The sequence below is a fragment of the Ailuropoda melanoleuca genome, chromosome 7 (assembly GCF_002007445.2).
Source record: "Ailuropoda melanoleuca isolate Jingjing chromosome 7, ASM200744v2, whole genome shotgun sequence".
NCBI lineage: Eukaryota > Metazoa > Chordata > Mammalia > Carnivora > Ursidae > Ailuropoda > Ailuropoda melanoleuca.
Window position 1 is genome coordinate 66,210,745 of NC_048224.1, and position 26,371 is coordinate 66,237,115.

The 26,371-nt window shown below is 35.4% G+C and overlaps 1 protein-coding gene across 1 annotated transcript in view; it reads right to left on the reverse strand.

The window, feature by feature from the left end:
• Nucleotides 1–756: 756 nt before the first annotated feature.
• The window catches only part of MTMR6 (myotubularin related protein 6), a 33,149-nt gene continuing 7,534 nt past the window's right edge, over nucleotides 757–26,371 (reverse strand). The window contains exons 2-14 of the mRNA XM_019801200.2: nucleotides 22,251–22,367; nucleotides 18,552–18,714; nucleotides 17,157–17,314; nucleotides 16,519–16,647; nucleotides 13,660–13,794; nucleotides 11,371–11,503; nucleotides 10,560–10,669; nucleotides 10,032–10,157; nucleotides 7,228–7,277; nucleotides 6,607–6,807; nucleotides 4,526–4,657; nucleotides 4,314–4,440; nucleotides 757–2,941 (exon numbers count right to left, since the gene is read on the reverse strand). Coding sequence (XP_019656759.1) covers nucleotides 2,681–2,941; nucleotides 4,314–4,440; nucleotides 4,526–4,657; nucleotides 6,607–6,807; nucleotides 7,228–7,277; nucleotides 10,032–10,157; nucleotides 10,560–10,669; nucleotides 11,371–11,503; nucleotides 13,660–13,794; nucleotides 16,519–16,647; nucleotides 17,157–17,314; nucleotides 18,552–18,714; nucleotides 22,251–22,367 — 1,842 coding nt within the window. The 3' untranslated portion in view covers nucleotides 757–2,680. The remainder of the gene's footprint in view (nucleotides 2,942–4,313; nucleotides 4,441–4,525; nucleotides 4,658–6,606; nucleotides 6,808–7,227; nucleotides 7,278–10,031; nucleotides 10,158–10,559; nucleotides 10,670–11,370; nucleotides 11,504–13,659; nucleotides 13,795–16,518; nucleotides 16,648–17,156; nucleotides 17,315–18,551; nucleotides 18,715–22,250; nucleotides 22,368–26,371) is intronic.

A 26,371-nucleotide genomic window follows, 5' to 3' on the forward strand; every position in this document is an offset into this window, starting at 1 on the left:
CTAAAACTTCTCTTAAAAAAATAGTCTTTAAAAAGGGGGGAGGGTTCCTGATATTACCGCCTGCCCTGCTACTCAACCAAATAAAGAGAAATTAAAAAAAAAAAAAAGCACTTCCCTCCATCTTTATTTAGTCAAGAGTCTCTAAGCTACTTCTAGCCTAGCTAACCTTTCAAAACAGTCCCATATAAACTCTTCTGCAAGTCATTTTCGTCATCATGTTTATCTCCAGATCTGCCTTTGGTGAGACATTTTACCCTGAATGTATATACTGGACATTGCCTTCCACCAAAATTAAGTGACATTATCAACTATGCTGAGCCTTTTAGCCCACTATGCCTATTTTATTTTATTTTTTTTTTTAAAGATTTTATTTATTTATTTGGCAGAGATAGAGACAGCCAGCGAGAGAGGGAACACAAGGCAGGGGGAGTGGGAGAGGAAGAAGCAGGCTCACAGCAGAGGAGCCTGATGTGGGGCGATCCCATAACGCCGGGATCACGCCCTGAGCCGAAGGCAGACGCTTTAACCGCTGTGCCACCCAGGCGCCCCCCACTATGCCTATTTTAAATATTTTGGAAATTATTTTTACGCATCAGTTATTATTTATCAACATCAACCTTTTAGAAAATGACTTGCTCAAACCTTATAGTGTTATGATTAGTATAATGTGCAGGTCCATTTGCCTAAGTGAGGAAAGAAAAAACCAATCACAACTTGACCCCGTTTGTTTTTTCCCCAAAAGAAAAACATCCAAAGTAAAATACGAACATTTAATTACCTTTAAATAATATGTAATAATTTACATGCTATACATTCCCAAACACATTGAAAGTAAATTTTATAAGACATATACACAATCCGCTTTTTGCCCACATATACCCTGTAGGTCACTTAAGATGGTAACTGATTTCTCAGTCCATGTGTGAGCACATAAACACACACATATACGCCTGAAGTTGAAGATAATGAACCAAAAAAAAGTTGAATATAAGAAGTCTGCCATGGAAGATTCTAAAACCATAACCAGTAACTGGAACCAAGTAACAAGGCACAAAAGTTACCCTTTGTGGTCACAAAGATTAAGTTTCCTGTCCCAGAGCTTCAGTATGGAAATAGACTTGGCTAAATCACAAACTGTATTTTATAGTACATTTCTGTTACTGTTTAAAAAGGAGTATTTTTCTTATTACATAATGCATTACACAAAAGCATTGGAAAAATAAACAGGATTAGATAAGTTCTTATACAATAAAGCTTTTTTTCCCATTTGAAAAAGATATTTATGCTCAAAACTAATATAATAGATATACGTACAGTAAAGAGAAGCATTAGGGATCCTACCTAGGTTTCCTACTACCCCTGAATCATACCTCTTGCCAGTCATGTTACTTAAACCTTCAATTTTAAAGCCAGCTGGGTGATACTGTCAATTGCATGTGAATTGGTTTCTGTTTTTGTGTTTTTTGTCATTTAGAGATATGTTACTGGCACACAGAACAGTTAATATAACATGGCAAAGTGAAACTTTTCCTAGCATTAAGTTGTTTTTGCTAAACATTAACTTTGTACTAGGCTATCTTTAATTTTCCTTTTTTATTCCTATGTAAACAGAGGGGAAAAAAAAGGTTCCACGGAGAAATGGCTGCTTTAAAATTCATGCAACCAAGCAAAGTCTAAACTATCTGTACTTCCCTTTTTTTAACCCCAAAATTTTGGGGAAACTGAAAGTTTGTTCTGGGAAGAGCAACTCATTGAGATATAATGGTTTCTAGGAACAGTTTAGAGCCTAACTTTTTAAAGTTACACAGTTATCCAAGGAATAAAGCCAACCACAAAGTAAGAATCAAAGAATGCAGTAATCCATAAAGAAAGTCAGATATGTTTACACATATTCAAAAAATCAATAATCTTAGTTGTAAATAATGTCATCAAATGTAGCACTGCACAAACTGTAATCGGAACGAAACCTTCAGTTTCATTAATTTTGAATATGGACGTGGGAGCAGCTGACCATGAACTTGACGCTGCAGTTCCACATCTGTTTATACAGGAGTGTTGTAGCATGCAGCCCCTGCAGAAACGACGGTGCAATTCTTTACAAATAAAACAAGGCTGACCAAAAGAAAAAAACCCAAAAAACCAAAAACCTGCTCTTGCCTATAAAACTTAAGAGTGAAGAATAAATTCAGATTTTAAGGCTTTCTTAGAATATTTTTCATGGCACTTCAACATTAAACATCACTAATAGGCAAAATATGGAAATATTCATAGTTACAGAATTATATAATCAAAAGTACATGCCATGTCAATTATTAAGTAAGAGAGAACTTTGTCGAGGTTTGTTTCCTGGCGATTGAATTACAGTTAAGGAAGGTTATTCATGTTTGGCTGTAATTAACATATAAATCATACAGAAATGTCAATTCACTAGCATACAATACAAATGGTGTTTTGAATAAATCTGCCACCACCACTCGTTTCATAAAGAACTGAAAGTCTTTCCCTGCTGGAAATGCAATTAAACTGACTTATTTCTCTCACAAGAGCAGTTATCATCCTTTCTCCAACTTTTAAACTGTAAGATCATTATTCGACAAATTCCTTTTGGTCATACGCACAGATCATTCTCACAATAATCCATTTCTCGCACTACAGTCAGTCCAGAAAACACTCTACGGACCTAACAGGTCATTCTGGCCACACCACACTCCAAGCTGACCACACCAGGTTCCGACTTGGAGAACTCTTCGGCATATTCACTGTAGCGATTATCTGCTGGGTTGCTGCCCTCTATAGTTCGAAGAGCATGGTTCACAGGCAACAGAGTTTGCTCCTTAAAACACAACGAAGTTTTGAGGGTAGGTGATTCCGGATGAACTGAATGTAACAATTCCTTGGTGAGAATTCCATCTGTTTGCTTATTTTTACGTTGCTTAATTTTCTAAAACAAATTCAAATTTGAAAAAAATTACTAATTACACACACTACATGTTCGATATAGGTTAGATGAAAGAAGAAACCATGCTTTTGTAAATGTTGTGATATATATATAACTAAGAATTGATGTCTGGTGTATAAAGAACTCTTACAGATCAATAAGGAAAAGGCAAATATGCCAACAGAAAAATGAATGGAGGTTTGAATAAGCCATTCAGAGAACAGGAAAAACTAAATGGCCAGCAAATATATGAAAAGTCATTTAACTTCCTTTGTTATCATGTAAATCCAAAACTGAAAACAAGTTAAATGTTCTGTAGTAGCTGAATGTTATACAGTAGTTATTTAATAAAACACATGAATCGAAGCTACATATATCAACATGGATAAATTTCAAAACAATGTTGAGTAAATGAAGCATGACAATGTAACAACCTTTATATAGTTTTATAAACACGCAGTTCCTTACGCTGGGTGAAGGGTATATGTGCATTCATGTTTCTGTTGCTCTTTTATACCTTGTAAAAATATATTCTTTTGTATTTCTTCAATATAAAATAAAAATATTTCAAATCACACAAAGCAATATTATAAATTGTGGATAAAAACATATATAATATCGTAGAAATACAGAAATATGAACAGGAACAATTAACACCAAATCCAGCACAAAGTGGGTGGGGAGGGCTAAGGAGGAGTATATTTCTTCAAATATATCTATCATGTTTCATTTCTTAAAACAAAAACATGAAAGATCTGAAATGAATATGATAAATGTTAAAATCTCACAAAGCTAGTGGTAGATTCCCTGATAATTATGTTCATATCTCTACTTTTCTACATACAGTTGGCCCCTGAACAACACAAGGGTTGGGGGAACCAACACCCCGTGCAATCAAAAATCCACATATAACTTCTGACTCCCCAAAAAATGTAACTACTAATAGTCTACTGTTGACTAGAAACCTTACCAATAGCATAAACAGTCATTGACACATATTTGTAAGTTATATGTATTAATACTGTATTCTCCCAATAAAGTAAGCTAGAGAAAAAAAGATGTTACTAAGAAAATCACAAGAGAAAATACATTTACAGTACTGTACTGTATTTATTGAAAAAAATCCACTTATAAGTGGACCTGTGCAGTTCAAAGCTATGTGGTTCAAGGGTCAATTGTACTTCAAATACTTCAATGTTGCAATTCAGGGAAAGCAATTCAAACTAACCCATTGAAAGTAGAGGAGATGTGATTCTGAAGCAGTCGTGTACTCAGGAGGTTTCTAGATATACTAATTTACACTGAGAACAGAAGTAAGGAAATACACTAATTTAACATTCCAAATATATTGCATTAGACACTTCAGGATACTTACAGATTCTAAGTCTTTAATATCTTTCTCTAACTGTTTATTTTGCTCATTCATATTCATAATTATATTAAACACGGACTGTCTAGGATGCAATGTTCGATCAAATTGGTGGTACATGTTTCTCCAAAACCTTTATGACAAAAACAAAAAATAACTACTCAATAAATTGTGTTTGAGAAAAATCAAGTATAAATACCTTAATGATGACAACTTACTTAAAATTGAAAGATACTGTATTTGGCTCCAAAACTGCAAATTTCGGAGATTTGGAACTGTAGAGAGGATTTAAGTACTTCTTTTGGTCATCCAGGAGAAATGGCCACAGGGAGTAAGTCTTTTCCTTTAACCTTGGTGTAATGAGAAAAACAAAGATCTATCCCACAGATGCTAATACTCATTTTTATCAATCAGGCAATTGTTTCTCAAGTAGATTTAAGTTTTTAATTTTTCCTTCTCTTTGCAACCTAACCTTACCTCATCTCTGAATTCTGTATTCTCCCTTTTCTCCTTTCACTTATAATCATGAAATAAAACCATGTCTCTCTGAACATAACACAGGTCTACCATTTTCTCTCACAACCATACACATTAAGAGATTCCTTTCAACTCACACAATTTCATAAACATGGTCTCTGTCATACCTATTTCAAATCACCATACACACGTATATAGAGTAAGACACTTGTATCACTCTTTGGCCTCATTCTCTTAGCCCTATATCTGGGCTGTAGTAACATGTATTACAGAGCAGGAACAAGTTTAAGTGTGAGTCAGTAGCAAAAAGGGAATTAGGAAAAATCAGGACATTATTCAACAGTAAAAAGATGCCAATCATATTGCAACTCTAAGAGTAAGTTAGGTGAAGTAAGTGGATTAAGGGTAGAATGATTTAGATAGTATATTTACCAAATAAATATAAAATAGATGGGGGTACAGGGGAAAAATGGAGAGTCTGCTCATTTTTCTAGACCCCTAAGATGACCAATAAGTAAGTTCTTAGAGAAAGACAACTAGGAAATAAGTGCTTTTATCATCATCTTCCTTTGTAGAGGATGTTTGGCACTGAGAACAGTGTTTCCTAAAAGAGCTCTGTACTCTAGGAGTCGCCTGCTCCAAATGAGGATACACTACTGTGAATTACTATAGCACAGAGCAAAGTCTGAACGCTCTTTGATTTGCACCTCGTCATACTCTTGTTTCACTTGTAGTTCCCTTCACACGTCTTTAGAATCTTCCAAGTGCTCCCAGTTCTGCCTTCAACTCTGTTGAGAGTGAGAGTATGTGGCTATCTTCAAACTACTACCAGATTTAGCTTCTCTAATATGTCACTTGAACATTCAAGGATCTATAAATGCTCTTTATTGACTTGTAAGCAATCTAAACTCAGAAACCCAACCTAAAAAAAATTTATATGTAAGCACTTCTCACAGCCTTATCCTACATTTCCTTTGTATCAAAATTTAGCCAGAAACCCCTACTCCCCAAAGACTGATTAGGAAAGAAGAGGCATGAGACCCAACTCAGGGACAGACACACTACAGCCAACATAGATCTATTTTCCCCAAAGAATTATCTGCTTAGAAATGTGAGGAAACTATAAGGCCTCGTCTTACCTTAAAACCAACAGTTTTTAAATCCTTTACCAAACTTTAAAGCTTAATGACCAATACTTTCTAAGAAATGAAATGATGTTAAGATTTTTCTGTTCTAAATATACATTCAGACTAGAGAGGAGTAGGATGGCGGTTTCCAGGGTGTTGGTAAGGTTTCTTGTTCTGGGTGCTGGTTACATAGATGGATGAGTTTCAGATTTATTGAGCTTCACACTTACGCCATATGTACTTTTCTATATGTATGCTACATTTCAAAACAAATTTTTTTTTTAATTTTTTTTTTAAGATTTTATTTATTTATTTGACAGAGAGAGAGACAGATGCGAGAGAGGGAACACAAGCAGGGGGAGTGGGAGAGGAAGAAGCAAGGCTCATAGTGGAGGAGCCTGATGTGGCTCTATCCCATAACGCCGGGATCACGCCCTGAGCCGAAGGCAGACGCTTAACCGCTGTGCCACCCAGGCGCCCCTCAAAACAAATTTTTAAAATGTGTTTTTACTATTAACCTGAGGATGTGAGGGATAGAGGGTACTTAGCTTCAGAAATACCGGACAATAAAATCTTTACAATAAAATTCAGTTCTATTACATACTGTCAAGATATTTTGTTATATTCCACTATGATTTATGTTAGACCTCAACCAAGTAGGGAAAAAAGAGCCCATTTTATGCAAACTGTCTTACTTGAGCTCTTCTCTTTCCTTCTGACAATTTCCAAGGAAGTTTCCAAATTGGCATGAATGAATATGTTCATGGATCTGAAGAAGAAATGCTTCATTGAATTCAAAGTCTTGTGGGAACTGTTCGGTCAAATGCCACACACACTCCAAGAACTGAGTAAACACCGGTGAGACTTCCTTTGGGTCACCATCCAAATGGCCACACCTAACCCCCCAGAAAGTACAAGCTTTTAAAAATGCCTCTGAGAGAAGTCAATTATTCCGGTATTATCAAATTTAAACACATACACGTGAACCTAAAACACTATTCTATTATCATAAAAAAAGCAAAATGTTTTTATTAAAAACAATTTAAATCTGTAAGTTTTTCAACAACTGTAAAGGATTACCTTCTAAGTATCACAATCCAGACAAAAAGGAAGGTAATAAACTGCCACGAAAATTAACAAAGGTTTGAGAATTGAAAGAAATGACAGAAAAAATTAAGTCAGTTTTCATACAAAAAACCAATAGCACTCTCACCTACCACTGGATATGAAAGTTCATGAAGAAGAGAAACACTCTGGCACTCTAAAATGGTTTTACTAATTTTACAAAATATGTAAATGTAAAAACTATGACTCACCTCTCTGAAAATTTATGTCCAAAAGAGATCCAATCCTTTTCTATTAAGACCTTAATGAGAAAAAGCAAACCCATTTTACAACTACTTTCAATTCCTTTTGTTTAAAATGGATTAAATCCTATTATCTTAACAGCATTTACCCTTTTAACTTATGGTTGCAAATAAAACAAAACAAACTTTTGTTCAATTATAGGCAAAAGACAGCAAGAACCTGGAGTAGAGGTTGGTTTAACAAAGACTAAAAATGACACAGAAAAGAAATATAGTAATCCTGTGACATAAGTCATTTCGGTTGTATTTATTATACATTAAGTGAAAATTACATGTTATAAAGCGTTAGCACATTTACATTTCTCTATGTCTAATGATCGTATCTGCATAGAAAAAAGGGTATGAAAATGTAAATCAAGTTGTTAACAGTGTTAACTGTGGGTGGTAGACTGGGGTGTATGCTTTAAACCTTTTGGCTTACTTGTGGTACATTACTTATACAGTACTTACCAGAAAAAGAATGATAAAGACACCAATAAAAAGTGTATATTCAAATTCAGACGGTGATATCCAACCTCTTGAATGGACTCTCTTTATGTTTTGTCTGTCACAACTCTACTGAAGTAATAGGCTTCTAATTTTTTTCAGTCTAACTTACACAACATACCTTCCTAGTATTTAATATATTTCATAATTTCATTACATAATCACCAAGTACATTCTTTACAGTGTCAAAACTGCCACCTGTAGGGGGAGCTAAGATGGCGGTGAGGTAGGAGGGTCCGAGGCTGGTCTTGTCAGTTGAACACAAATAGATAATTATCAAATCATCCTAAATACCCCAGAAATCGCCTGAAGACTGACAAAACAAACTCCATAACTAAGGGGAGAGAAGAAGCATCATTGAAGAAGTGCCAAGAGGCAACATGATCCTTATTCTCAGCTAAGCACACTCTAGAACAGGGAGGTTAAATTCCTACCGGACAAAATGACGGGATGGAGAAACTCACCCCAAAAGAAAGAAGGGAGGTAGAGGGAGGTAGTAGTCACTGCCAGGGATTTTTAAAAAAGCCACCTTTAGCTTCTTTGTTGTAAATTTTGCAGAAGGCCATATAACGTGACAGGGAAAGATACAGTTTCTGGAGCCATGTCGCATGGGCTCAAATCCTAGCTTTGCTGCTTCCACACCTGTGTGACCTCAGGCAGGTGGTGTTCAGGCTGAGCCCCAGATTTTACTGCAGGCCATCTGCCGGTCCTCTACACGCCCACATCGAAAACATAACTCAGTATCTTTCTCACTGCACTGAGACTTCTGCTTCTCTCAGCAGAGAGCAAGAGAACAGCACCATCCTTCCTAGCAACTGAGTCCAGAGACTGGAAATCATCCTGGAAAAGGCCTCCTCTCTTCTCCACATCCAATCCAGCAACAATTCTTACTGATTCTACTTTCTCAGCATCCCTGGAGGTTGAACCTATTACCTCCTCTTGCATTCGTGTGATACTGCCTTACTCCTGGCCCTCTTTTCTCTCCTGAGTTATCCCACCAGTTTCTACACTGGTCTCCCATGCTCCATTTCCACTACCCTCCACCTTGAAGACACCAAGCCATCTTTTTACAAAGCAGATCCAAGCAAGTTACTGTTTCCCCTATTTTAAAGCCCTTTAATGGCTCTCACTACCCAAAGGGGGTAAAGGCCAAATTCCAGTCTTCTCTTCCTGAGCCCTTCATCCCACTATATCCTTCTGCACCCAAGCATCCCACTCTAACACCCTGAACTCCAGCCATCACATATCACCTGCATTCAGCCTACGGAGCTATGCTTTGGTTCTCATTGTTCCTTTTGCCTGGGAAGCTCTCACACTGTCCCTGAGCATTTATTACATGATTTCATTTGAATGTCTAGCAAACAATTAAAGCCAAACATGGCAAAGAACATGTTCCTCATCTTATACTCTTAAGGTAAGCAGCACATAATTTTATTAGCAGCACTTCCATTCAGCCTGTCTAAGATTCAGTATGTTAGTGCCACCAAATAATGGTGCTGAAAGGGAGCTGGTGATGTTAAACCTTCCTGCTTCAAGATAGCACTGCATTTCATTATTCTAAACTAATGAAAACTTTCTACGACCTCTTTGCTTACTTTACTTGTCATGAATTAAGATGCAAATTTTGAAAACATAAGTTAGTCTGATCATGTGTTAAAAGACAAACACAATACAGGAGCCACGGCTTTAGCTTCACAAAGCAGAAAATTTGTTCAACTAGAAATTTAATTTTCGGATAAAAAACATGCTAACTAATGTGTAATTACAATTAACGAATGAAGGCATTTTAAATAGAAAGCTTCCTCTAGAACATAATTTTTAAGTACTCTCATTTGTGCCTTGTTTTACATCACTCATATTTGTTGGATAAAAATGAAGGAGAAAATAGTGAATATTTCTACTGTAACATTTTAGAAAAAAAAACTTAGACAAGATCGGGCGTGTTCAGGGTGGTATGGCTGTAGATGAAAAAATACTTTTAAATTTAAAACTTATTGTCAAAGAGATGGCACAAATGGAAATCAGTCTAACTCAAGGTGTTTCAGCCTCAGCACTATACACCTTTTGGGCCAGTTAGGTCTTTGCTGCAGGGGCTAGCTTCTGCAGGATAGAATATTAGCAGCGTCCTGGGCCTCTCCCAGCTAAGTGCCAGGTGCACCCTTTTCTTTGTAACAACCAAAACTGTCTCCTAACATTGCCAAATGTCTTCTGCGAGGACAAAATCACTCCTATTTGAGAATCACTGGTCTAGCCAAATCACTCCTTACCATGAATCCTTTGATTGTCCTGTAGTAGGAATCCAATAAAAGAGAGCCAAGGGAACAAACCTGGGAAGTCCTATCCCAACCATCAGAACAATGGACCAACACACTTGCATTTTCAACCATTATTGCCTGAAAAGGAAGATCACATACTTAGATTACAGCAGAATACATTTTAGGTATATCAGTTAAGTACTACTGACTCAAAAACTATACTAGCAAGTACTGCATTACAAGGAAGAGCAAGGACTGCAAGGATAATGCTGTCACAGCATAACTTCCAAAAAACAAGACAAAAAACAAAGCAAACAAAAAACAAAACCAAATCTGTTTCCAAGTGTCTGGAGATTTCTTTTTAAGTCCCTACATGAAGTGCTACATGATCTTTTAAAGCTCGAATTAAAGTAAGCCTCATTGAAGAAGTAAAACATAAAAGTTATCTGACTGGAAAGGGTACCAGCACCCAACAGAATAAATGCATTCCTTCCCAACCATTATAAATCCCCAAACAAAACATGAGCAAAGAAGAGTTACTTTGGCTAAGAAGATTGCAGCGTCCATAACAGCTTTGATATGGCGAAGCCATCCTGAGCTCTCCAAACCAGAGTAGAAGTCACTGACAGAAAGCCCTTTGGTACCATTGACTAAAAAGGCGGAAAAAAACATTTCATTAGAAATTCAAGCTCTGAGTGAGTGAATGGGAGGAAGAGGACAAAATAAAAAACGGACCCTGTAAATGAAAAGATGCTATTAGAACCTCAATATTGGATTTTTGGGGTTCATTTTTCTGTCATTCTTTGTGCTTAAAAAAAGCTCCAATCTCTTTAAAAAAAAAATTTGGAGTACTAAGTGTTTAATTTAAAAGTCTGATATGTTAATTTTTAAAATTCTGTACCACGACTGGAAAGATACCTTAATACTTAGATGGGGCATTATTATCAATTAATCTTCACTGTACAGACTAAGCAAGAATATTTATCTAATAATAACCATTTTTTTTTTTTGCAAAACCATTAGAACTGTACTGTCCAATACAGTAGCCACTACCCGAACTGACACATGGGTAGTCCAAACTGAGATGTGGTTTAACAGTGTAAAATACATACTAGACAATTTTTAAGACTTAAAGGAAAAAATCTAAAATGTGTCACTACTAATTTTTTACACTGATTACATGTTAACATGTTTTTAATAGATCACGTAAAATATGTTAAGTTCAACTTTTTTTTATGTTTTAAATGTGAATATGGGAAAATTTTAAATTACATAGTTTTAAATTTTATAATGTGCTAACATTATATTTCTATTAGATAAAAGTTGCCTCAAAGGCAAAAAATAATCATACCTTCCAGTAATTTCTGAAGGCTGGACCGCATGACATGAATATTTTCAATTCCAACAAACTGAAATCTAATGTTAGAATAGTTGTCTTCATTTTCATAACCTTTTCCTGCTGCTCTGTTGGCCATAGCATTCAGCTGAAATTTAAAGTTTTAGAAATTAAGAGACAAATTGCTTTTGTCTCTTAACTTAGTTTACCAAAACATCATGAAAATACTAAATAAACCATATTTTAGCAGAGCTTAAAGAACTCCTCAAAACTGAATATGCTACCATTTTTAATAAGTAAAAGTGTCACGTATGTTATTAAGAGTAAAGGACACGTTATATAAAGTAACAACACGATTGCTATATAATGGAAAGGTCAGACAAGAAGTTCCCCCACAAATAATTTATGAAACTAATTCACTTATGTTTTTAGTTTTCCATGTGTTTATAATATTTCAAAATTTAAAAAAGAAAGAAGTATCTCTTATCTGAATCCTAAATGATTCAGAGATGAGCCGAGCTGGGAAGTTTTCTGTTACAGGATGAACCTATCAGATTCACTTCAGAGCAAGCCTGTGTGGAACACAAGATCATTCAGAGAGCCATAGGGACCCTGAAAAATCAGATCTGAAATAGACGGCAGATTATTTGAGGTCCTCCATATTAGAGATTACTGGAGGCCCACACAGTATATACCATGGCATATAATCCACTAGCTCGATGCATCTCCAAGAATTGGGTCAAACTGGTCTCTAAGGAGAAAACAGACTGCCAGTAGGCCCATGGTCTTTGGTCACTAGATCAAATGCTATCCGAGGTTCATTTAAGATTTGGTATGTTTAATTCTTTCAGACTAGGATTTCATATTGCACACTATTACAGTTTACAAAATATTCTTAAGAACTTGGATGAAACAAAACCTAAATTGGAAGAAAAAGTAACTTTTCATTCAGTAGATGGGGGCCCAGGCTGATAACAAGAACAGTTCAATTCTACCTACTGACTCACTGGTTATTCAGCACCTATGATGACAAAGGTGAGAGTTAGATATTAAAATGTTTCCACATTATTACTAGTCAAGTTGAAGTTTAAATAGTACAAACAAAGCTACCAAAGAAAGGCCTATTTTCTGTGTAGAAGTCAATTATATAAATAAGAGGTACTAGGTCCTGGGAACAGATCACCCTCAGGCCTCATATTCAGAAAGTCTTGTATTACAACCATCTTTTATATCTAGTATCACCTAGAAGTAATTCCAACCAATGAATCCACCCAGATTAAACAAGGAAGAAAAATAAAATTTGTCTTACAAGAGATATCACCAACGTTCTTGACTTCTAAGAAAGTCTTTTCTTGTTAACAAGATAAAAAATTATCAAATTATCAATTTCTAGTTTTTAATACTTCTTAATTTACTCAAATTAATCTCATCTTCTGTTTCCTCCATTATTTTTTGTAAGAATGCATAATGATGAGAATAACTTCTAAAACAGCTACCATTCCTTTCAACAAAGCTGCCTAAAATTGTGCTCTATATCGCTCACTCGCTTTTTCTCATCGCTTTCTCTTATTTTCTCATCATTCCAGATTTTTGAAGAAATCCTCACTATAATTCTGCCAATGTCCTTTTGTGTAGCCCACCAGCTCTGCATTCGATGCTATAACAAAAATTAAAAGTAATGTTAGCTATTACCATTGAGGATTTTAATTACTTTAGTTTCAGGATCCTATATGAATTAGTTGCTTAACTGTGTTATAAAAAGAAAAAGGGATTCTGACATTTGTCTCAATGATAAAAATTGAACCTAACATTACAGATGCCTTAACAGAACAACTATTTCCTGTTCACTATTTATAATTCTCTAGTTCAGTGTTTCCTAACTCACTATTTTCCTTATTTTCTTGAATATTTCAAATTAAGGCCCATTATTTTAACACAAAGTGTTTTGACAATTAAAAATTCTACCAAAAGAATTAATAAGATTTTCTAATTTTTCACAACACATACACTTTTTAATATTTCTTCATAATAATATAAGACTTCCACACTACCAAGAGTTTCCAATATAAAAATCTGTTTTTCTAAATTTATATATAAATCAGAAGACATGAGAAATCACCATCTGGGAAACAGGTCTCCTAAGCTGGTATCCTTTAAAAGACTGCTTTCCTCAGTATCATTAGCCTCAGTTAATTTAAAACTGGGATTCAGATAGGTTAAATATGGGTAAATTGATCAACTCTCATTAATTAAAGTATCAAAGATAATTAAACTAACAGACTGTACTAGATTCAAGACACATACTTTGGGCCTGGTATCCATGACATACATATAGCGATTGACTGGATTGGCTTTACTAATGGCTTGAAGCAAATGTTCATCCTCCAGGCACCTGGCACTGAATCCTGATAGTGGTTGACTACATCGACAAATGGCAGCCTAATTTTAAAAGGACAGAAAACAACAGATTATCCAAAGATGTCTAAAACATGTCTTAAAAAAAAAAATGCTTAAAAGAAAAACAAAAGTTAAAATCAAATGCGTAATCTGTTTAAGTTGGCAGGACAATTAGAAGACATTCACCTTGAAATCCTATTTGAATTAAACACTACGTGAACATCTCGATGTTACAGAAGTTTTCCCAATATTATGGTGGATTAGATATTTACTCTTGTTCAAAGTCTTAAAAAAAAATTAGAAGATTTAGACCCATATATTTTTTCTCCAATTTCATCAATACCAACTCCAATTTAACCATACCCAATCATTCCAGCCATAGCATCATTAGGGAAAAAAAAAAGTATACATAAACTCACACATTTTTTTTTTTAAGATTTTTTTATTTATTTATTTGACAGAGATAGAGACAGCCAGTGAGAGAGGGAACACAAGCAGGGGGAGTGGGAGAGGAAGAAGCAGGCTCATAGCAGAGGAGCCTGACGTGGCTCGATCCCATAACGCCGGGATCATGCCCTGAGCCGAAGGCAGACGCTTAACCGCTGTGCCACCCAGGTGCCCCAAACTCACACATTTTAAATACACATACAAAATAAAACCATGAGAATTTAGTAAAATAGAAGAAAATAAAATATAAAATTCTTTTCAGACGTACTTTCTGATTTAAGTTAAGCACTGAATATCTATTTTCAGCCCAGCTTTCCAATAAACAATGTACACAAACACGGGTGTGTCAAACAGAGGCCATAACAGCTCATAATTCCCTATGACTTGTTATGAAGAACATATTAGGAATTTCTGTTTAAAGTTTTACTTTTTACGTCTGGCTCCATTCTAAAACCCAACTAAAGTTCTAATGAAGACATCTAAAATGTATAAATCAAAAGATTAAAGAGAACGGAAAAGGAGAGAAAAATAGCGTAGAGATGTTAATAAAATTTCAGGAAATGAAAGCAATCGATTGACAAGTTAGTAATGACCAATTTACCAGAACAAAGAAAGTGGCCAAGTTGTTATGAGTCAATAATAAGCAAGCATTCTGAGCAGCAAAATCCCAGAAAGGCTCGGGATTTGGTACCTCTGAAAGCCTGAGCTGGAGTGTAACTGAAAAGAGAATTGGTTGAATATCCAGATAGAGACTAGTTAAGGCTCCCAGATCTTCCCTCACCTTGAAGACAAAGTTTATTCTATGAAAAGGATTAACCTGAAGACTCTGGACAATATGCACAGATGTGGGTGGGAGTGAAGTCCTATACCCCCCCCAAAACAAGAGGATGAAGTAAAGCCTACAAAAAAATGTGAGATCCTCGAATCTGCCTTCCCACACTTGAATCCTGGACAGAACTAACACACATATTGGGATGAAAATTAACAACAGAAAGAATCCAAAGATAGAAATCACTCATGTACACAAACTTCTAAATAGCTTGTGGTACCTCACTCTTTAAGTATGAGAGGCCAGCCAAGAATCAGTTATCTGAAAGACATGAAAAACAAAAAAACAAAATAAACAGCAAAAAGGAACTCTGAGCAACAGACAACTAATGTGGGGAGCAAAAGAATTCTTTTAAAAAAATTCTTATTGTCTTCAGAGAACCCAGTCATCACAGCCAAGAATAGAAAAATGTCTAAAAAGTTCAGAAAATAGGAAGGAGTTCTTAGATTTTAAAAATGGTAGAGCAACGATAAAGAGGTGGACTGGAAACAAAGTTGAGGAAATCTTCTAAAAACTAGAAAGAGATGGAAAACCGGAGAGAAAACTAAGAAAAACGGAGGCTTACAGAAGCCCACTTGCCAACTAACACACACACACACAAGTACAAAGAAAAGTAACAGAAGAGGGGAAGTTACCACAGAAATAGAGAAGTAACTTCCCAAAAGTGAGTTCCCAGATAGAATTAAAAAAAAACACGCCAAGGCACTTCACTGTGAAATTTCAGAACACTGGGCAGAAAAGATTCTAAAAGCTTCCTGAGGAGAAAAAATCAGGTCACAAAGCAGTGGGAGTCAGTACTGGCGTGGAACTCCACAACCTGCTAGCTGTTAGATATAGGAAAAGTGATTTACCCTCTCTTTACAGGTTGAAAGTGACAATTAGCAGAGCCTACCTTATAAAATTATCATGGGACTTCATGCATATAAAGCATCTAACACATAGTACCTTGTGGCCTACTCTTACAAGCTACAAAGGAAAATTTTGCTGTAATGAGCAAAACCTATTACAGCATCTCAGTATAAAGACGTCTCCTCCCCCTCTCCGTATTGCAAAATCCTTCTGATTGGAAGAGCTTTCTATAAAAATTGTGAGCCTGAAATACCCTTGGCTCTCTTCTTTTTCTCAATAGTTGATTTGTCAAAACCATCTGGTTTTCCCAAATATAAGCAGGATCAAAAGAGAACCACAGGAAAGAAGAACCTAACTATTCACTAATCTCATTATTTTCAAGCCCCTACCAGAAGAAAGGAAAGACGGAAGGAGGATAGGGGAGGAAAGAACAATGACAAGTATAAAAGTTTCTATATCTCAGGGTAATTTTAAAATTTCAAAAAACGTAATCAAGAGAAAAGCCAACACATCTCTATCAGCAACATTATAATAATGACCTCCCTATGTAAAAATGAGTGTTTGCTGGATACTTAAACCTCAAGAGGGGTTATACCACATTTGTAAAAGAAAAAAAGAAAAAGAAAATCTTCTCTTCTTACCTCTTTATTTTGATGATAATAGGAAAGAACTGGGAATCTTCCCTTGCTCCGGAACTTGGAACTACCAACAATTATCGGTTTGCTTGCTATTCGGGGAACATAAAGTTCTCTGGGATAAGTTTCACAAATCTGTAAAAATCAAATAAAATATAACCATTCTACCCGCAGTTCAAAAACTATGAGGTTAAAAATCAGCTTTAAAAAACTTTAAAACTTACTAAATGCAAGAACAGTACATAGCAATATATAGTCAACTTACTACTATGACACTCTCTCAGTACTAACATTTTCTGAATTTCTCCAAAGCATTGCTAAGTCGAAATAAGTCAGAGAAAGATAAATACCATGTGATTTCACTCATAAGAAACAAATCAGCAAAGGGGAACAAAGAGAGGGCGGCAAACCAAGAAACAGACTCTTAACCATAAACAACAAACTGATAGTCACCAGATGGGAGTTGGGTGGGGAGATGGGTGAAATAGGGATGGGGATTAAGGAGGGCACATGTCGTGATGAGCACCCCGTGTTGTATGGAAGTGCTGAATCACTATACTGCACACCTGAAACTAATATCACAGTGTATGTTAACTGGAATATAAAAAAAAAAAACTGAAAAAAAAAAAAAGTTGCTGAGCTACCTTGTATTCTCGGTTGCCATCAGACAGCTGCCAGTTTGAATTTGGCACTCCCATCCTCTTATATTCCTCAGCAAGGTCAATGAGCTGCCAACCTTGTAGTCGTTCCATATCATTTTGTTTGGGATTATAAGAGAATGCATAGAGATCTTCATATTTTGCTATAGTATACAAAATACAAAAATGTTATGATACAACTTCTAGGATTTAAAACTCTACAAATAACAGTAATTTTTCAGTTTTATCCCTCCATTTTTTCTTTAAAATTTTCAAAGAGATAACTAATACCTGAACATATTTGAACTCAATTTATTTTCTCAGGTCTTTAATTCAAATGATTGTATCTAAAGGCATACATATCAATCTGAGATTCAATTTATATCATCAGCAAAAGCTAATAAACATTACTTTTATATTAAATACTCTAGTATAATATTTCCTTTTCTTAAAAGTATAATTTTAATGACACAGACACTGCTCACCCACTACACTTCCCAAATGAGATATAAAATTGAAATACTAATGTTGTGATAGAAAACTAGAGGTGGCATATAGAACACGAAACTGCATAAATGTTCCTACACGACAGTGTCGACCAAAACTGGCAATGATTGACCAGAGCTCCAGAAACCACTTACTCCTGAATAATATTAAGCCCCTAAAGTGACAGAACCATCTTTACTGTAAGATCTGGCTTAACTTGGGACAACGGGATCAATGCTACAGGCTTTATGTGTTAGGAAAGAAGGGTGTATATATACCTAGACCACTGCAGTCCAGGTGTTCAATGACAAAGTAACATTCAGTAACCAATGTGCTTTATCCCCTGGAAAGATCTACATAATTCAAGTCATGTTGGGGGAAGGAAACCTCCAGATCCCAAAGGCATAGTGACAGGATTCCTTTTTCCAGCCTACACTCCTCTCACTCCTACCTCTAGTAAAGTAGGATTTACCTTCTCTTTTCCCTCTGATCATCTCCCTTATGCTCCACTCTGGTCAATTAAATTCATTGGTCCCACTGCTACCAGAGTAGCCTGAACTTCCTTAACTTTTCATTTAGCAATCAATTTCCAAGTTATTCCCCTTGGTTGTGGATATCCACTTGGGGGGAGAACCTCTGCTGTTGGCTACCAACCAACTTTAAAAACTAATATATATCTATGGTTTTTAAAATCTGTACTCTAAATGTTTAACTTTTTCCTTACTCCTACCCCTTCTGTGGAAACCATTCTTATAATTCAGATCGGAAGTATCTAATTATTTCCAACCCCAATTTTTTGGAACAGAGTGCACAAGAACTTAAGAGTAACTTCAAGCAAAAAGTAACAATGGCATATTAAGCATCTTAGATAATCCATCTCAAAATTAAGTAAGCTTTGGTCTCTAAAAACAGTACCTTGTTTTGAGAGTTGTAGCAAAGAATTGTAAATATCATGGCAATCTCTTTCTCTGGGAACAATGAAATGCACAATCCTGAAGTTCTTGCACTGAATCACAAGTGGGCATCCAGAAGTAGTCAAAGCTAGTTTCTCTACTAAGGCAATATGGTGGTGCAATATCTACAGCATGAAAAAAATGTGATCATCAACATAAAAAAGCACTAAATATTGTATTCTCTTCCAGAGCACATAAATGCTAGAAATGCCCTCCTCAAGCAAAGTACTCAAAACTTGCGACTGAATGCCTAAGCCAGAACTACGCTGATACTTCCTCCATCACTCCACATATTCAATACACCATCAAACCCCGAGAACTGCATCTCCTCCATACCTCTGTAACCTGTCTACTTCTCTCCATGTCCACTGTCACTCCCCTAGCTGCAATGCTTCCACTATTTCTCACCGGGTAACTGTAAATAGCCTCCTAACAGCTCTCTCCATATCTACTCTTGACCCCCTCTAGTCCATTTTCTATAAGGCAGGTGAGAGACCATTAAAAAGTGATTTAAAGAAAAGCAATCTAGTCATGTCATTTCCCAGACTCTGGCTCTAGAGTCATTTCAATTCCCTTCCCATATCAAGTTCGAGTGACAGAGTCCTCTTTTGGCTCCTCAAATGCACCAATCTCCTTTACACACACTGAGTTGTTCCTACTAACTGGGAAATTGTAGATCTACTTCTTCACCTCGGAACTTCCAGTATTATTTCTGGCCTTTGTTTAAATCTCATCACCAAGAACAGCCTGACAACCCCCAAGGCCTTTACCAAGTAAGTTATGCCTATTTTCTTATGCCTATAGTTTCCCTTCATAGCACTTAGAACATGAGTAATTCCTTGCATAGTGAATGTCTATTTCTCTAGCCAGATGCTGGGAACTTCGTAAGGGGCAATATTATGGCTAAGTTGAGCACCCTTCTATCTCCAGCCCCTAACACAGTATCTGGAGCATTATAATGACCCTACTTAAATTAAAAAAAGTTTCAAATGTTATATCTTATAAACCCAAACTTAAAATTTGACCAAATCAGCAATACAAGTGTCATTGCTTATACCTCCATCACAATGTTTACTGAATGAATGAGTGAATAGAAAGTCCTACTATAAACTCACTACTTAATGGCATTTTAAATATATGATAATCATTCATATCAGTTCTAATATTCTGCTTGCTACTAAAAAAAGTTTTCTTTTTCTCAATACCATTCCTTTGAATTTAAAATATTTATTTATATATTTTTTGAATTTAAAATATTTATAGAAAGTTCTTCTAGAAAATCAAGGATCTTAGAGTCATAGCAGGTTCCTGAATGATAAAACTCAATCATGACAAGAAATCAATTCATCCCAAATTAATTTAAAACTTTAATATAAGTTCATTAAAAAATTCCAAACTGCTTTTTGCTTTTTTCTGTGGCAGGGTAAGAGATGGGTGATTATTTATATCATACATATATATTACAGAATTATATTAAATGTTTATATTAATCATATTAATTATACGTATTTTCTCAAGTTCTCATGCAAGACTAAATGCATAAAATAACCAAGAAAAGCTTTAAAAAATTGATAAGAACTTGTTCTACAAACATTAAAAGTATACATAACACAGACATTTAGTACATACTACACATAGCCCAACTTACGGCTAAGATTTAACACTATTAACATTTATATTAGTAGGCCTGTGCCAAGTTACTAATCTTGAAGAGACCTGGCTCTGCCACTAACTAGTTATGTGATCTTGAAAAAATAATTATCTGTAAAATAAGAAAAAAGATAAAGTTAGTAAGTCCCCTTCTAGATCTAAAATGTTCATTTCTATGGATCGAGTGTACTAAACAGATTTCATTCAGGAGAGACATATGGGAATATACTGATAAAAAGGCATTTTAAGGACAATAATAGGAGATAATAACACATGTTTTTTCACTGTCCTCCAAACTATGTTCCCAACATCTCCAAGAAGAGGTCTACAGGAAACTTCCCTATCTCTAGGAGACGGAAAACATACTGAGAAGATATTGAGGCATATGGACAAAGGAAGGGTAGACAGAGTGGATGGTAACATGACTAATGATTTTACAAGAAGGCCCTGCTAGGTGAAACCCTTGACAGTTCCTGGGCCAACACTGGATAGGGAAGAGCACCAGTGCCTCGAGGGAATACAACTTCTCTGAGATCAACATCTCAGGTAAATATCTTGACTTACTTATTGCAATCACATATCAACTGGATGGCCTTCCTGGGGAAATCAAGAGAGTACAATAAAAAAGAGAGATTGTATTAAAAGCTACAGTCAGGGACGCCTGGGTGGCTCAGTCATTAATTGAGCCCCGCATCGGGCTCCCTGCTCCACTGGGAGCCTGCTTCTTCCTCTCCCACTCGCTGTCTCTCTCTCTGTCAAATAAATAAATAAAATCTTTTAAAAAATAAATAAATAAAAGCTACAGTCAATAAAGCAGTATGCTATTATACAGGGGAATCAATATATCAAAAGAACGGAACAGAGTTCAAAAGCAAACCCTCATTTTATTTATGACAGAGTTGATATTACACATTAATGCATTGAAACTGTCAATAAACGGCACGAGTATCTATATAAAAATAAAAATAAAAGAATAAAAATAAAAATGAATCCCTAAGTTATATCATCCAAGAAAATATTTCCCGTATGTATTAACAACTTATACTTGAAACACAAAATGTAAGCTTTTAGAAAAAAACACAGGAGAATCTTTATAACTTTAAGAATCCCTTAAGTCAGAAAACAGCATAAACCATGAAAGAAAAAATGAAAACTCTAATACACTAAAATTTTAAACTCTAATTCAAAGGCGTGTATACACACAAGATAAGCCACACACTGGGAGAATTACCTACAACACACATACCTGACAAAACATTAAAAGGACAAACAGCCCAAGAGAAAATAAAGGGAAATCTAAAGGCCAAGATATCCGAAAAGACGACTTCCTTGTAAATTAATATTATAATTAAATTAAAATCACAACTGCACATCCACCAGAGAGGCAAAAATTTTAGAGCTAACAATATCAATGCTGCTGCTGATGATGGACAATGTATCACACTCTACTGAGAATATTTTGAGACAACTATTTTGGAGAGGGGCCACATTAGTGAAGAAAAATATGCACTTATCTAAGACCCAGTATTTTACTCCCAGGCATGTACAGGAAGAAATAGATACAAAATATCCATTACTGTATTATTTGATCTACAATCAATCAATTAAAAAACACCATAACTGCAATTTGGTATAAAAATAACATGGATGGGGTGCGCTCTCATTCTCTCTCTCAAATAAATAAAATCTTTAAAAAAATACAGTGGACTATGCCATTTGAACTATTAAATATGTACATATACTACTCAAATTTTTTAAAATTACAAGGAACAAGTAGGTATTTTATAATTATTAATGCAGATAAAAAGGGTCTTGCCATATCTTATAAGAGAGCTCCACATTCTACATGGTATCCTTGTTTTATTAGGAGGGAAGGTAGAAGTGATCAGATGACTTTGAAAATTTTTTTGTTGAAACAGGTAACCAATGATTAATTTTTTTGTACATGATTAAAATGAAATACAGCAACAGGCCAAGTCCATTACTGCAGTACAGCAGATGCCCTTCTTACCCAGGTTTCTTTCTGATGAGAATCTATAAATAATAGATGAGTGGCCGTAAGATAGAGTGTTCCCGTTAGTGACTTGTTGCTGGTACTGAATCGATCAAGTAATTTCACTTGCTCAACCTAAAAAAAAGAAAAGTTATTACTCATTTCAAAAGTAATACAAATTCTTTGTTATCCCAGGATTTAAATGTACCATTTTCAAATTTTTCCCCTTTTATTCAAAAACATAAGTTCATTTAATGTTGAACATTAAATTTCACATATCTTGGGGACTATGTAAACCACAAGTAACAAAGGTACTATTTAGAGTTAGAAATAAAACCAATAAAGCAACTCTGTAAAAAAAAAAACAAAAAACAAATATTAAGGGGAACAGGAAGGAGGCACAATAAACAAACAGTTTTCATATCCAAGAGTCCATACATTTTTTAATTTAAGTATTAGTTAACACAGTGCAATACTGGTTTCTGGAGTAGAATTCAGTGATTCATCACTTGCATAAAACACCCAGTGCTCATTACAACAAGTGCCCTCTTACGTATCCACCACCTATCTAGCCTATCCCCCACCACCTCCCTCCATCAACCCTGAGTTTGTTCTCTATCATTAAGAGTCTCTTATGGTTTATTTCCCTATTTTTCTTTTCCCCCTTTCCATATGTTCATCTGTTTTCTTTCTTAAATTCCATATATGAGTGAGATCATATGGTATATGTCTTTCTCTATTTCACTTAACATAATATCCTTCAGCTCCATCCACGTCATTGCAATTGGCAAGATTTCATTTTCTTGATGGCTGAGTAATATTCCATTGCATATATATACATCTTCTTTATCCATTCATCAGTTGATGAACATTTGGGCTCTCTCCATAGTTTGGCTATTGTCGATAATGCTGCTATAAACATTGAGGTGCATGTACCCCTTCGAATCTGTATTTTTGGATCCTTTGGGTAAATAGCTAGTAGTGCAATTGCTGGATTATAGGGTAGCTCTATTTTTAACTTTTTGAGGAAACTCCATACTGTTTTCCAGAGTAGCTGCACCAGTTTACATTCCCACCAACAGTGCAAGAGGGTTCCCCTTACTCCACAACCTCACCAACGCCTGTTGTTTCCTGTGTTAATTTTACCATTTTGAGATGCAAGAGTCCATGTATTTAAGTCATTAGCAAATCAAGTAATAGATATATAAGGTTATTATCTAGCATCATGTAGGTAAATTACCAGAAAAATTATATCAAGAAACACTTAAATGGTTGCAAAGTCCAACTTAATCTCTATATTCTCCTCACCACTCCATCCAAGACAATGTTTTGTGGTCAGCTCTGTGCTTTTACTCATACTGTTCTCCCTTCCTAAGATAGTCTCTTCTGCTTAGCTAAGTGCTAAGCATTCTTCGGGGCTCACTGATGCCCGATCTCCTGACTGAAATACTTCTCAGAAAATTAATTGACTTACTTAATGTCTCAGCTTTGTAGTTACTTCCTCCTGGCTCTGAATTCCCTGTCACGGATTATATCATGTGCTACTTCTATGTCCTCTAGTGGCTGAGACAGTGAGGTACATAGTACTTCTTTATTAATAGTACACACACACACACACACACACACACACACACACACACGAGGTTGCCACTGCAGAGTGGAGTTACAGTTGGCCAGGACTGTGTAAGAGACCACTGTTTTGAAAACACAATTATTTATTTGTGCCCATTCTTTTGGGGAGGGAAAAAGAGTAAAACAACCATTGCCAACTTAAAATTTTTAATCCACAGCTATAAGAGCAGGTTGTAGACAGTTTTTTAACTTGCAGGTCTTCAAAGCCAGATTACTAACAATTACCTCATTCATTCTGTACTTCCCCCCCACATATATTTTCTTTTCCCTTACTAAAATTGAAGAAGCAAATGCCTCCATTATGAAATTATGATTTCCAAAATAATAACTACCATGTAAAAAGCTAATTAGCTCTCCCAAAGAAATTTAATTCCAGAGGTTTTTTTTTTTTTTTTACTTATAACAGCAGCTGTTCAAATAAGTTAAAATTTAAACGTAAAATTAAAATATCTGTTTTTGATACAAAATTTTATTTGTATGGGGCGGCAATGAATTGAGTTTTAATATTTTTTTCTGGAAACTCAGAGATATGATCTAATTTATATAGCTCAAGTCTGACAGTTGATCTGACATATAAAAACTGTCAGATCATTATACACATTGCCCTTTAAGGTAACAGGAAAACCTCCTTCTTACAAACCAGTATGAAAATTTCTCTTGGAGATCAGCATTTATTTCATCGTTTAGGACCATTTCTTCCTTAAATAAAAATCTAATTTCATTATACAACACACTTTGAATAAAACCTTAAATTTAAACACTTAAAAATAATGGGATCAACTACTGTTGACTCCTCTTCAATTGTGCTAGACTTGAAGCCAACCAACAGCAATACCATAATATAAATCTCACCTGCCTTACCTCTGAAGCAATTAAAGCCAAGTGTTAATGGCTCTAAAGAAAAGAGAATTAATGAATATATATGGAAATAAAGGTTACCATGAAGTATCAACACTACTCAAGCAAACAATTTGTGCCAACATCATTTTGTAGCACTTCACACAGTACTCAAAAAAGATTAAAAAAAAAGATATTGGCAAGTAGTTTAAAGGGAGTGGTGGCTGATGTTATTATCAGTAATTTAACTGAAAACTAAGTTTGTTTTTTTTTTTCAAGTCCATATGAAGTTTTTTAATCTGTGGATTTTCAAAAGGTCATAAATATTTGGTATGCTTCAATCATAAGCCATAAATAATTTTTTGACAAGGCACAAATTCTATACACACAATTATCTACATGCAAAACAATCACATCACTTTCATTTGAATTTTTACCCTCTTCTGTCCAACCCCTATTCCTTACTATTCTTCTTCAGGGGCTCCATTCTCTATAGGCATTTTATTCACTGTCATTATTTTAACCTATACGTTAATGACTCTCCAAACTAAGTGCCCAACTCTGAGCTCTGCCTGCTATACACATAATAACTATAATAATTCCTGACATAGTACTGAGGTCTTACTATATGCCCGGTGCTATGATAAGTGCTTAAGATACATTATTTCTTTTAATTTTCACAATTCCTATGTAGTAAGTACTATTAATCTCTGTATAGAAACTGAGACTTAAGAGAAGTTGGTTAAATGTCCCAACACCACACAGCCAGTAACACCTAGTAGGTGGAATAGCGCGGTAATAACCCTCTGTTACAGGTCTGATTCCTGAGGTAGAACACCTTCCCACCATGCTATACTGCCCCACTTGGATATCTTAAGACTCATATTAAGCATACAGAAAATGAAACTGATTTTCCCTCACCCCTCACAAGGTTCCTAATCCTGTATTTCTGATCTAATATGACTCCAGCCTCATCCAGTCACCCACATTACAAATCTGGGAATCATCTTACAACTTCCTCTTGACCGCCCAATATTCAATTAATCACCAATTCCTATCAATTTTATAGCTTAAATATTTTTAAAATCTGCACCTTCCACTACTGTTAGAATAGTTCCTACATTATAAAGCAACTGTTAATGTGTTCATCTCTCCCACTAAAGCCATAACATACCCCAGGGCAAGAACTGTCTCTTATTTATGTCTGACTACCTAATGACTAATATAGCATCTGACACAATAAATGTTCGTTGAACTAAGGTGAAAGGCCATAGAAACATTTCCCACAGGGGGAAAACAGAAGGTGTCCACAGTTTACCAGTGGTCTCTTGCTGAAATCATCCAAGAGATTTATTATATAAAGTTCTTCTTTGTTACATTATACCGTCCCTCATTTCTCTCTGCCACCTTTTCCCCACATACATGAACGGTAAATATTCAGTAATTTACAAATAAATGAACAAACTTAAAATAAGTAGAAAAATTACTAGGAGCATATAGTTATAGTTCAGCTTTCTTTGTTTTTAAATGCACGTGTGGACTCTCAGTCTGCTATTCCCACCCCATCACCCAATTAAGACAAAGTCACTCTTCCTCTAGAGCTGCATAACACTACGTAGTTCTTTCGGGCTTGTTGTCTATCAAGATTGGAAATTCAGGTTAAAAATACT